The sequence below is a fragment of the Lontra canadensis genome, unplaced genomic scaffold (assembly GCF_010015895.1).
Source record: "Lontra canadensis isolate GAN:19392208 unplaced genomic scaffold, GSC_riverotter_1.0 scaffold13, whole genome shotgun sequence".
Classification (NCBI taxonomy): domain Eukaryota; kingdom Metazoa; phylum Chordata; class Mammalia; order Carnivora; family Mustelidae; genus Lontra; species Lontra canadensis.
Window position 1 is genome coordinate 7,801,487 of NW_022631007.1, and position 12,410 is coordinate 7,813,896.

General features: G+C 34.2%; 1 protein-coding gene across 15 annotated transcripts in view; it reads left to right on the forward strand.

The window, feature by feature from the left end:
* MFF (mitochondrial fission factor) overlaps nt 1-12,410 on the forward strand; it is a 31,345-nt gene that overhangs the window by 11,167 nt on the left and 7,768 nt on the right. For 4 of the 15 annotated variants that reach the window (XM_032857374.1, XM_032857377.1, XM_032857379.1 and 1 more), the window contains 5 exons: nt 1,119-1,207; nt 3,763-3,837; nt 4,856-4,933; nt 8,217-8,375; nt 11,770-11,802. In XM_032857374.1, coding sequence (XP_032713265.1) covers nt 1,119-1,207; nt 3,763-3,837; nt 4,856-4,933; nt 8,217-8,375; nt 11,770-11,802 — 434 coding nt within the window. The remainder of the gene's footprint in view (nt 1-1,118; nt 1,208-3,762; nt 3,838-4,855; nt 4,934-8,216; nt 8,376-11,769; nt 11,803-12,410) is intronic. The other 11 variants (XM_032857380.1, XM_032857376.1, XM_032857386.1 and 8 more) reach the window with 8 other exon arrangements.

Here is a 12,410-nt window from a genome sequence, read left to right on the forward strand (position 1 = left end):
ACCAGTTGTCCTTTATAGTAAAGTTGACCTTTTTTTTTTTTTCCTTAAACCATGAAGTTGCCATGGCTGTTTCTAGTTAAAAACAAAAACAAAAAACCCCTAAACAAACAGGAAAGTTAGTGATTATCATTGTTCTATTGCTCTGTATTTAAACCACCTTAAGTAACTTAAAAGAAAAAGGAAAAACCAAAATTCCTTCTTGCTCATGGACCTGGATTCTGTGTGTGAAGAATTGCAGCTGGCATAATGGGGAAAGCTTGTTTCTGTTTTACAATACTTTGGTCTAAGCTAGGAAGTCTCAAAGTGAGGGATGACTTTGGATGACTCTACATCCCCAGTTACAATCAGCTGATGGTTTACTCATGTGTCTGTTGATACTGGCTGTTGTCTGGGACCTCAACTACAGTTGCTGGTGGTGCACCTACACATGGCCTTTCCATGTGACTCGTGGTAATCTTCACATCCTGGTGCCATTGTTCCAAACATGAACAGTTTAGGGAAGAAAGGCAGAAGCCTCATTGCTGTGTATGACCTGGTCTCAGAAGCCACATTGCATCACCTCTACAGCAGTCACCAGCCCACCCAATTTCAAAGGAAGGGAACATAAATCCTATCCCTTTAATGGAGAAGGTCAGTGATACATTCTGTAAGAAGAGCATGTGGGTTAGGAGCGTGTGAACTTTTAAGCTAGTACCAAGGCTTTTTTTTTTTTTTTGGTCTAGTTTTCAAATAGGCAACCAAATTTGAATTTGCTTTAGTCCCAGAAGCCTGGAACATTTATTTGTAATACAAATACATCCCATTTCCTATAATATATATGCCTTTAATTACAGTAAATAAAAATATAATTGTACCAAGTAAGATTGATACTTAAATAGAAACCAGAGGTAGTTTTTTCAGGAGATTAAGAAGCATTCCTAGGTTTATCTGCATTGTAATAGGTAGGGGTTTTTGTTGTTGTTTTTAACCTGTCTTTTGTACTCCTGCTTGACAGCAATCTTGGTTATGTTCTTTGTAAATTTTGTGAATAGTCTTGGATTAAGCTTCTTTTGATACTAAGGAGCTACTAGGCTACTAAGAATATTTTCTATTCCTCTCTCTTTCTTTGTGCCTCACAGATCCGTGCAGTTGGCAGGCTAAAAAGAGAGCGCTCTATGAGTGAAAATGCCGTTCGCCAAAACGGACAGCTGGTCAGAGCTGACTCCATGTGAGTAGAACCACTGATCAGTGTATCTCCTTTATTAGTTTTCTTCCATGTTTTCTCCCATCTATTTCTAAATAATTCTTTTTTTTACTCCCAAATATTAAAAAAAGAAAAAAGTATGTGTTTCGTGCCTAAGAACCTGAGAAAAAAGTAAATGATTTGCTTTTAAGTGTTTGAAATCTGTTTTACATTTACATCAATTTTACATTTTTGTGGTTATTTTTATAGCCTTAAAATATGTTGTGAGAACTTTCCAGTAGCATTATCCTCTTCAATGTGGATGGCAGAATTCTAGAAGTATGATTTACTTATTTTGGGAATTGCTTATTAAGTATACTTAAGAGAAATTGATAAATGTAAGTGCTCAGTTCTGTGCAGCCTTCAAAAATGTTTATCTAGCATGTAGATTGAAAAAAAAAAAAAAAAAGAAAACACTTTAAGCAAGTGTCTTTATTTTCAAGTTACTCAGTTTGTCATCAGATTGTGAACTAGCCCTTCCAGCTCTGCTTCTAATGAGCCGTGGTAAACCATGTAGCTTAGGCAAGTGGAATTGTTTTACTTTTCATGGATTATTGTTTAGCTCTCTGCCTACTGAGTGAGTCATTGAATTGTTAGATCCATTTCATTTTCCAAAAGTACAAGTATGTTGTTTAAAGGGCTGTTTGTTCCGGCATTTTCATTTGGTTGTATTATCATACTCTGATCTTAAAGCTACCCCACTATAAGATGTTTTAGATCAGGCAGATGTTTTGTTGTTTTTTTAAAGTTAATGTTTTTTTACAGATAAACTATCCCTTTAAAATCTCTTCAGAATTTTAAGTCTCAAATCCATTGGTGATTTTGGCTTTTCTAAATAAATGATTTAGAATGTTTATGTAAATTAATATATCTTCCTCATTCCATTTGGGTCAGATTTCATGAACTCATTCATCATGAACTATCCTGTTAGCTTCTCTGGGAACTACAGCAGAATCAGGGGATGGAGCATTTCTCTCAGAGCAAATCTAGATAAAAGCAAAACACTTAAATGTATATACAACTAAAGTACAGGACAGTACAATATACCATTTGTGTTAAAACTACATCAAGTTCTAGTCTGGACCTGACTGAAGAATATAGGGATGCAGAGGGGCTTTGATGGGATTAGGCTCTCTCTTCTTTGTAGTAGGCGCAAAGGGTAACTGTAACTGCTCTGATTTCTTGGAAAATGTTGAAACGTCTCCCAAAGTGTTCTAGTTATTCTGAAAGGTTATATAGAAAGATAGTGAGTGAAAATGAACATATCTCTCCTTCAGGAAGTACCTGAAAAGTTCAACCATTAAAATGAAATTTTTTATGGTAATTATGTTTCTCTGAAGATACCTGGTTGGCAGGGATATCAGCTGGTCCATGAAATCCATTTTTCTAGAATATTTTCAGATATATTACACAAATGGTAAGAAGGCTACATAGTTGATGGCTAGGATAGCTTCTTGATATTTAGTACCTATCAGAATGATTAAGTGTATACCAAAGGGCTTTTGTTATTCTCTTTTTGAAATATTTTACAAGGTAGCGAAGGTTTCTAGTAAACTTTTCTGTTATATGAAGATGTGGCTTATTATTTAGGTCTCTAATAAATTTGAAATTTCACACCAGTGAGAAAAACAGGACTATTATAGGATAGCATCACTTTTGGTTTTTAAGTATTGATAGTTGAGTTGAAGAGAAAGGAAACAGCTTTACTATGTTTGAAAATCAGCCTAGAGAGGTATAATTTAGAGTTGATGATTAGTTCATAGGTATTTTTGTAGTTACCAATAACTTAAGTTCCTCATAACAGAGAAGATTAGAGAGTTAACTGTTTTCTTTCTTTTTGTGTTTAAGTTGCCTTAATGGCACTTTCTAGCTGTTTAATAAAACTGAAAAGCTCATGTTTTAATTTTTGGTGGCAAAAATAACGTGCATATTTAACTATACATTTCACGGTGAAATTCTTGTATTACCATATTTACATTAACCATACTTTTATGTTTCGTATGTTACCATGTCATGGGAAGATACTTAACCATCTTTTTGTTAATAATGTAACCTTGCTTTTTCTTCCCCTACCATTATTAATTTTAAAATTTATAATTCATCTGTAAGAATCTACATGTAGTTAACATTAGGAATTTTATATAATGAGCCCTGTTATATATTCAGTGTTGGTAATGTGGTATTGAAGAGATTATTGATGTAAAACAGCTACATTTTACTTCCACTAATGTAATTACTAAACCATTTTTGTCTTTACCTACTTCAGTCTCTTCTTTGTAATGTAAAATTAACTATGTGTCATTATGCATGAACCTTTGCCTGCTTCCATTTTATTTTATTCCTTGGCTTGAAGAGTAGAAGTACATACAGACAGAAGAGCAGGAGCACTGGCCTTTGTTTTCCTAATTGCTTTCAAGAGTTAGTAGGATTGATTGTTGTCCACTATTGACACAAACATGAATTCTGAACAGTAGACTTGTATCTAGCTTTTCTTTCTGTTATAAAAGCTGAATGTAAAAGAAGCATAATTATTATTTAAGGTGGCACAGATCAGATTCTGCCCCAAGAAATAAAATTTCAAGGTTCCAGGCGTCGACTTCTGCACCGGAGTACACGTAAGGTTTTATCTGCTCTGCTTTTCACAACTAGGAGTTGTTTTAATTTTGCAGGCGTATGTTATACTAACATTTCACCAAGTAATTATCATCATATAATACCCTAATGCTCTTACTGTTTGGCTTTTCAGAACCTGGGTTTTAGGATTTCTCAAATTGTCAACATATACTTCATTAAGAAAAAAAAAAGAGCTAGACCAATTAAGGAAGTTACGTATGATTTGGAGTGTAGCAGTAAAGTAAAATGGAATAATTTCCACATAAGGACCATGCATCCTTTTTTATTTTCTTTATTTTGCTTTGGTTGGTATATTAGTTCTCTATAGATTCAACTTAACCAGGTTCGGGTAACCCCAGTCTTTTTTTCAATTTTAGCACACTATCTTTTCTTTCCTTATTTTCATCCAGAAGGAGAATGGGGTTTAAGAGTGATTTGTCATTAAGGTTTTTTTTTTTTTAATTCCATAGATTAAAATGCTTAGAAGAATGTTTTGAGATCATTTAAACCGATTCTTTCTGTAAGTGTGATAGAACAAGGTGTGGGAGTGACTGACCTCTTGTGGGGCTATTTTAGCGTGCCGTATAGGAATTCAATAGCTGCGGCAGTTCTTGAGCCACAGAAGCTGATTTTTCTCTTAATATGTTTCTAGGAACCAGGGAATTGCCTCAGATAATGGCAAAAAATTAAGGTTTCGTATTTACAATTTCAAGAGAAATGGGGCACCTGGGTGGTTGATTAAGCATTTGCCTTGGGCTCAGGTCATGATCCCAAGGTCCTGGGATTGAGCCCCACATCAGGCTCCCTGCTCTGTGGAGAGCCTGCTTCACCCCCTCCTTCTGCCTGCAGCTCCCCCTGCTTGTACTCTCTGTCTGTCCCTCTCTCTCTCTGTGTGTCTCTATCTCTGTCAAATAAATAATTAAAATTTAAATGTTTTCAAGAGAAATGGTACAAAATTTGTGTTTCCATGAAAATTTTTTCTCCCCCTTTTCATGATTTTACTTTTACTGTTTTTGGAAGAGGTTGGAGCCTCACCAAAGAGGTTATACCCTCACAGTTTGAGAAACATTGTTCCTGTGAAAACCCTTGGGGAAAGAGGTACTTGACTTTGGACTGATCTTTTAATAATGACATAGTTATGCCAAATAAATTTTCATTTAAATTTTAGTTCTCACATTGGCTAGTGTTGTTTACTTAACATTCATGCAGTAAGATTTCTTATAAGCATGAGGTAGATCTATTACTGATGAAATGATAACAGTAAACATGAGCACTTTCTTCAAAATTTCCTAATCTTTTGTAAAAGAGAAAGATAAAGACATTTTGCTGTTTTATAACATTACTTGGATCAATTTATTATCAAAGTACATTTCTATTTAATTACTAATATTATAACATTTGCTTTAATAATCCCAGTGCCTTGGCAATATGTTTACGTTTTTGCTTTTCACAATAATTTGCTTGTCAAAACTAAAGTCAGTATACCTGGGTTGTGTGTAGACAGAGTAGACAGAGATAAAAAACCTAAACACTTGTTTCCTTCCACAGTTAATGCCAGTCAGGCTGTTTGCTAAAATGAGCTTGCTTTTTTGTTGTTGTTCTTAAATTTATTCGTAAAAAAACACCTGCAAGACCACTTAAAGCTTTAAAAAGAAAAAAAATTGATAAAGTATTTATTACTTCTAATTATGGTAATTTTGGTCATTTGTAATTTAATCATTTGGTTCAACTATAGATGGAAATGTTAGTCAAGGACATTTTATCTATACATATACTGCCCAAAGTGGTTAGCAGTTTTAAAAATAGTTCCTGTTCTATTTTTGGTCTTTATGAAGGATTATCAAATAAATACTGAAAAGTAAGTTAAAGTTCTTACTAATCTTTGGAACTTTAACTTCTTTTGAGAAACTACCAGAAACCCAAATATGCTTTTGATTTTGGTCTTTGATGAAATAAATGTCTTTACTAGTATTGATAAGGACTTAATTTCATCTTTTATCCTTCTATATAAATGTTTTTTCTTATTAAGTTATAATTGAAGATCATGTAGGTTTTTTCATTTATCATATTCCAATTTTCATATCATCATGCATAGAATCTTAGAATCAGCAGAGATCTTATAGACTGTTTTCAAACTCAACCTTCTGTGCATTCCTTCCTAAGAATTTTTTGCAGTTATTCTGTTTTTGCTTGACTAATTTATAAATGGCCACCTGATTTTCTGTGTACAGATAGGAGATACTTGTACTTTTAGAACATTAAATAAATAGTTCCTTTTACTTGTTTCTAACAAAGTTATTTCTCTCGAAGGAAATAACCCTTCTGTAATTTTTAGTGGACAAAAATCCGTCAAACTTCTGTCGTGTATTTGGATTTAGTTTATTGACATTGTTGCTCCAAGATGATAATTCTAAATATTGATTATTATAGTCTTTAATATATTAGTGTTTAGCTAATGTATTTACTGATGCAGATTGATGTGCCAGATGTTTGATTTAAGCCCCAAAATGCAAAGACAAAAAAAAACTTCAATTATATCAGAATATTGTACTGGTGAGTCTTTTACAATTTAAGTAAAGCCAAGTTTGTTACCAGCTCTATCAAGAGAGTGTAAGTTAGATTGTTTGTTTATAGTTATAGAACTGGCCTTCTTATTCCTGCTTCTGGTGACACTTTTCTAACATGAATTCAGTCTGCTCTCTCACAAAGAGCAAGAAGCTCAGGTTTTCCCTGTGCTCCCTAAAGAGAGGGCTGAGTACAAGGCTAGTACCTAGACTTTGTATCCCAGATTTACTCTTCTTGGATGCATCTTGGATTCAATATGGGTTTGGTCATGTATCCTGGGTCAGTTGATAAATTGGCTTATATATATTACAGAATCTCTGGACAGACACTTAGGGTAATCATCCATGAGCACCCAAAATTTTGCAATTATCTTGACAACAACAGGCCAAATTCCTGTGGTGAATTAGCCCTGATAAATTAATTTCTCAATATGCCAAGTTATAGCTTAGATTTTTTTTCTTCTAAATAGTCTTTGGAAAATATGGCTTTCTTATTTATAATACTTCTTACTTTGAATCATCAAGACTTTCAAAGTTACAAAATTGTGGATTTTGTTTTTAATGTTCTGGGGACTCCGGGAACAATATTAGATGTCAGCTGTCCTTTCAAAAATGATCCCACTTATGTTGTGGTTTCAAACAAAATGCATGTTGAGTTAGAAAAGATTACATAAGTCAAAATGAAAGATTTTTCTCTCTTCAGTTGTTCACTATCTGTTCCACTTTCATTCTTTTGGATGAAGTACACAGGATGAGTTTTAGCCTAAGGCGTTTTTACACTGACACTGAGAAAAAGTGTTGAGCCCACATCCCAGGGTCATGGTCCTTTTATTGCAACAAAGCCTCTTAATGTAACAAACCAGATGGCCAAGACCTGGTATCACTTAAATACCTCACACAACTGATCATGCCCTAACATTAAACTGCTCTCTGAAAATACATCAAGCTCCAGAGTTTATGTTAGAACTGTAAAATTGCTTCATTCAAATATGTTCAGCTTTTATGAAGCACTGGCAATGGAGCCAAAGAAATTGTGACTCTCAGCTTACACAGGAAAGAATGATTAAGATTATGTCACCAAGAAGCCTAGAAATGGTTGTTTAACATCCATCTGGATAATTTAAGAACTCTCTTGCCTCTATTTTCACTCTCTGCACAGAATTGGGAGTAGTTTTATGTTTTAGTCATTTAGCTAGAGACCATATGCTTTAATATAATTAAGCTATCAAAATGCTTTTGTTACAGCTTTGTGAAACTTTAAATCATTTTTAATTTACGCATCGTAAACTTAGCTTGCTTCATTGTCTTTGTGAATTATTTGCAATGGCATTTTCATGGAATCATTTTGATTCACGTGTTTGAACTCTGACACCTGTATACTAGAACTCTCTGTCTTAATCTTCTCACCATCCATAAGTCACAGTGCAGTGTTGGTTGTTAGGGGTTTGAATGACTGGATCGGATTACATACATCAAGTAATGAATGCTGCTTCTCCAAAGCTCAGGGTTGAACCCACTGCTGCTTGCTGTAGTTCTCTTCCTGCTCAAAGTTGTTTTTTCATATTCGGTTTGTTTAATTTGATGTGTAAGGCTACATAGTCACAGATGTTGCATTGTAGCTGTTTTTTAAAAACAATTTAATATGTTTATTAACTTGTTTGGTTTGACTCTTTTCATAGGGGAAAGGGAAGGGTGGGAAAAGGGACAAGAAAACTAAGATAGTCCTTAAAATATTGTTTGGAGAAACTGATCAGCTGAAGTTTTATAAATATCTGACTTGAGTGTTTTTCTCTTCATTTGCTGTGCTGTGTAAACAGTGTGACACCATCGCCACAACAGGTTCGGGTCTGTCCTCCCCAAATGTTACCTGAAGACGGAGCTAATCTTTCCTCTGCTCGAGGCATTTTGTCGCTTATCCAGTCTTCCACCCGTAGGGCTTACCAGCAGATCTTGGATGTGCTGGATGAAAATCGCAGGTGATTGGCCATGAGTGACTCTTGCTAGCTGTAATGCATATTTTTTTTGGCTCCTTGTTAGTGGACTGTGGTGTCTTCCTTTTGTGTTTGCACCTTCATCTCTTTCCAAGATGCAGTGGTTTAAAACAACTTGCTTTGCTTTCTTTTAATTTGGAATTATTGTCCAAAATTCACATTTCACAAGATTCTGTTAGCTTCTCTTTAGTCAGGGGGAGTATTAAGTTAATAACTATATACACGAAGTATGATGATTTTTTTTCGAAGGTTTCGTTGACCTCTCCTAAGTACTTGACTCCATTGGAATATGCAGAGGCCTACTGTTGGACTGTGTAGGATGTTGGACTGAAGCACATTGATTTTCTTTAGTAAGTCTTTTGATCGAATCAATTATGATACTAATATGGTTGGATTAATGAAGCAAATCTGAAAAGACAGTATCAGTATAGCTGCCAGGACGCTCTTTTACTTTCCTCTTAGCTACGGATTTCTAGGCCTGTACTGAAAACCTCAAGTGCTATTATCTTTTTGATAATACTGATATTTTTTCAGTATTGATAACTTCTCTCACTTTTGAACATCCCCAAGTGAAATCATGAGTAGTATACTTGGACCTGCTCATGCAAATTCTTTTTTGCCTGTATTTCAGATATAGATGTAGATATAGATTTTTTTTTTTTTTTTTTTTTTTTTTTTGCCCTTGATTCTTTACTACATAGTATTTTTAAAAGATAAAATTTGGGGAGCTTTTTGGCATAGTGTGGGAAAGGTATAGGCAGTTTCATTTCAACTCTAAACATTTTATGTCGTAACTCTATGAGTCACTGTTTGAATTTTTATGGTCATTTTAGAAGACTTAACTTTTAAAGAATACCCAGTAAGTTCAGCTGGCCCTTCCAGGAAACCTTGTTTCGTGTCTTGGGAGTTGATATGTCTTATGGCTCGCTCTGAACAAACTTTCTTGGTGAGTGCTTTTGAACCTCATACAACCCTCAGAGGTTTTACCGTACTTCATGAACACTTGTCAGTACCATCGACTGGTGTTTCTAAGCCTTCCCAGGGTTAATGCAGTGCTATCCATTTGGGCCCCAGAACTTAAAGCTGCACCAGAAAGAGCTTAAAACAGAAAGTTCATAGCAAGGAAAAATTATATATGCGTGTATGTATATGTGCATTCATGTATATGTATGCATGTGTGTATACATCTGCATTCCCCTCCCCACAGGTTTGGAGGACTGTCTTAGAGTATTTGCATCCTATAAGAAGCAGCACGGTTCAGAAGAAAGAGCATGGATTCAGGGGGCCAGTCAGATTCATCATGATCCGCCCCACTGAACAGCTAGCTGCATGAGGGCCTTGGACAAATTACTTATTAGCTTCTTTGGGCCTCATTTTCTTCATCTATTCAAAAAAGAGATAGAGGGGTAATAATAATATTACCTAGTTTTCTAGATTCTTGTGAAGACTCTTCCTCCCTGCCCCCCACCATCTTTATTTAAGATACAGGTAATGATGGCCTCAATTTAGGGTCATGGCCGATGGTTTCAAACGATACTGAATATAAAGTACCTGGCACTTAAGAACTGATCTTCCCAAAGGCCTGTTTTCTTCTCCCACCTTAAAATAGCTTTATTCTTCACCAGGTATCCTCTTTCACTTTTTAATTACAGTAGGTCCTTAGAAGAGACCAGATTATGAGGTCAAATTATGTCATATCAAATGCTGTTACACTGAAAATATCTAAATGAGAAAGATATTTATAAATTTGATATAGATTAAATAATTACGACTTCACAAAACAGTCCTTCTCCATCATGGAAAAGAATTTTGCTTCAAGTTAAGAAATACAAAATCAGAAATCTTACTAATGTAGAATTTACTTTGTATTCTTTTATTATGAAAACCTGTTTTGAGCCCTAAATGAAGTTTTCTTCATTTTTTAATTGTAATGAATTGATGGCTTTAAAATCCATTCTCTGAAAAGGAATGATCTCTTCTTGTTCACTTAAAAGAGATTTTTTTTTAATTCATGAAGTAATTGTATTAATAATTCTTTGCTCCTGGATACATACCATTAGTTGTTACCTTGGAGCCTAAATGGTTAGATTCTATTAGTCTTACTGAATGCTTTCATTATTGAAAGGGTTCCTTTTTTTTTCTTTTTTTTTTTTTCATGATTGTATTTAAATTCTTATGATCTAAATGTTGAGCAAGATTTAATCAGAATTTTAAGTACCATATCAGTTTTTATTTCTATAAGGGAACTGTCTGGCATGACTTTGCAGATATAAGAAGTAGGAATGTGAAATTTGGATAATGTTCTATTTGCATGATTATTAAAACAATATTGCTTATAAAGTTTTAAGTGCTTTTATGTTCCTTGCTCTGTATATCATTTTTTCTTTCCTATTTTATTATTCTTGGCGGTTATGTTAATGCAATATCCTATCTTTGGTCTTCTGTCCTCACATTATGTACAGTTAAATTAAGCTAGAATTGTTTGGCAGGAAGAAAGAAAAAAACGTCCTGCCTGCTTTATTATCATTAAAAAATGTGGATTCACAGTTGCTTGATGGAAGAACAATTTTTAGTTGACACTTCAGGGAACACTGTGGAAAGGTTTATGTACTGTATTTTTGTTTTCCCTTCTTATGGGAACTTCCTTGATCTAAAACCAAGCTCCACATGGAGACAAAGCTAAATCCTTTATACATATTAGAAAAGTTTATTTACACAGGTCAGTGCTGTGCATTTGGAAAATTGATGTATCAAAAATTTAAATGCTGTTATGCTGATATTATTTAGTCCTTGGCTGACCAGGAGAAGTCCATGTCTCCTGACATCTGCTAGAACTCCATATCTCATTGTCTAAAGCAAAATATTAACATTTTAAAAAAGAAACTTAATTCTCATGTAAGAACATTATTTAAATATCAACAGATTAGTCATCCTTATCATGTTTAAGTATTATCTTTAGAAGGAACTTGATTATTTTTATATAGTTTTTCTAAAGCAGATTATATTAGCTTCGAATAGAATACGAAACCATTGTGTTAATAATTGACATTTTTGCAAGTATGCATATAAATATATTACTGTTTATTCACCATAGTGGTGTCTGGTTTTTTTTTAGTGAAGAAACACATACTTTATTAAGTCAGAGCATTTATTTACTAAAAATGTTAATATACAAGTTAATGCGAGAACTTGGAGAGCCTTGGAGCTCTCCCTTTTTGCTGCTTAAATTACAAAACATTATTGTCAAACATCAAACTTAAAAAAGATTTTTTTAATGTATTTAATCATACTTGCGGTAGAAAGTGGTACTTGAATGAAGTTTCTAACTTTGCCAAATACCTGTCTAATTTACTTTTATATTATATGTGTCAATTGCCAGTGTGAGAAGACAAAATGAAATACGTTGTGAAAGGTAACTGTATTATTTTCTGGCTCTGCATTATAAAAGGGAAATCTCTGTGGTGGAATTGTTGAATATGGCAGATCCATTTGAACATACCAGTGTGAATTTTTTAAGAAGAGCTTTAGGTAACACCCAGCAGGGGCTTCATTTAGTTGACAATTCTCTTGTCACTGTAACACAGGACCGTAGTGAAGTAAGTTTTCCTATGCCACGGAGTGAATATATGAGTAGGATGGGACACCTCAAAAGCCTGTTTCAAGCACGTGTGATTTCTCACTGTTCTTTATTTACCCAGCACGATAGAAGTCTAACGTGTCTCCCCCAACAGTCTCTGAATCTCTTATCCTCTGAGCCCCAGAAATTTCTTTAAGCACCAATAATGCCTTTAGGAAAGTACAAGCTAAACATTAACATTTCCTTGTATGAATTAACTCGACAGAAAACAATGATTTGTATTGTATGTAGCCGAAATTCTGCAGCTGTACCAACTTACAGAAAAATCTAGTCCGTTTGGTATTAAATGTTTACCACAATTAAGTATTGCCTTGATACTTCAGCAGGCAAAGACCTCATCAATATTTAGAGAATGAGACATTTAAAATAGAAGGTAATAATTC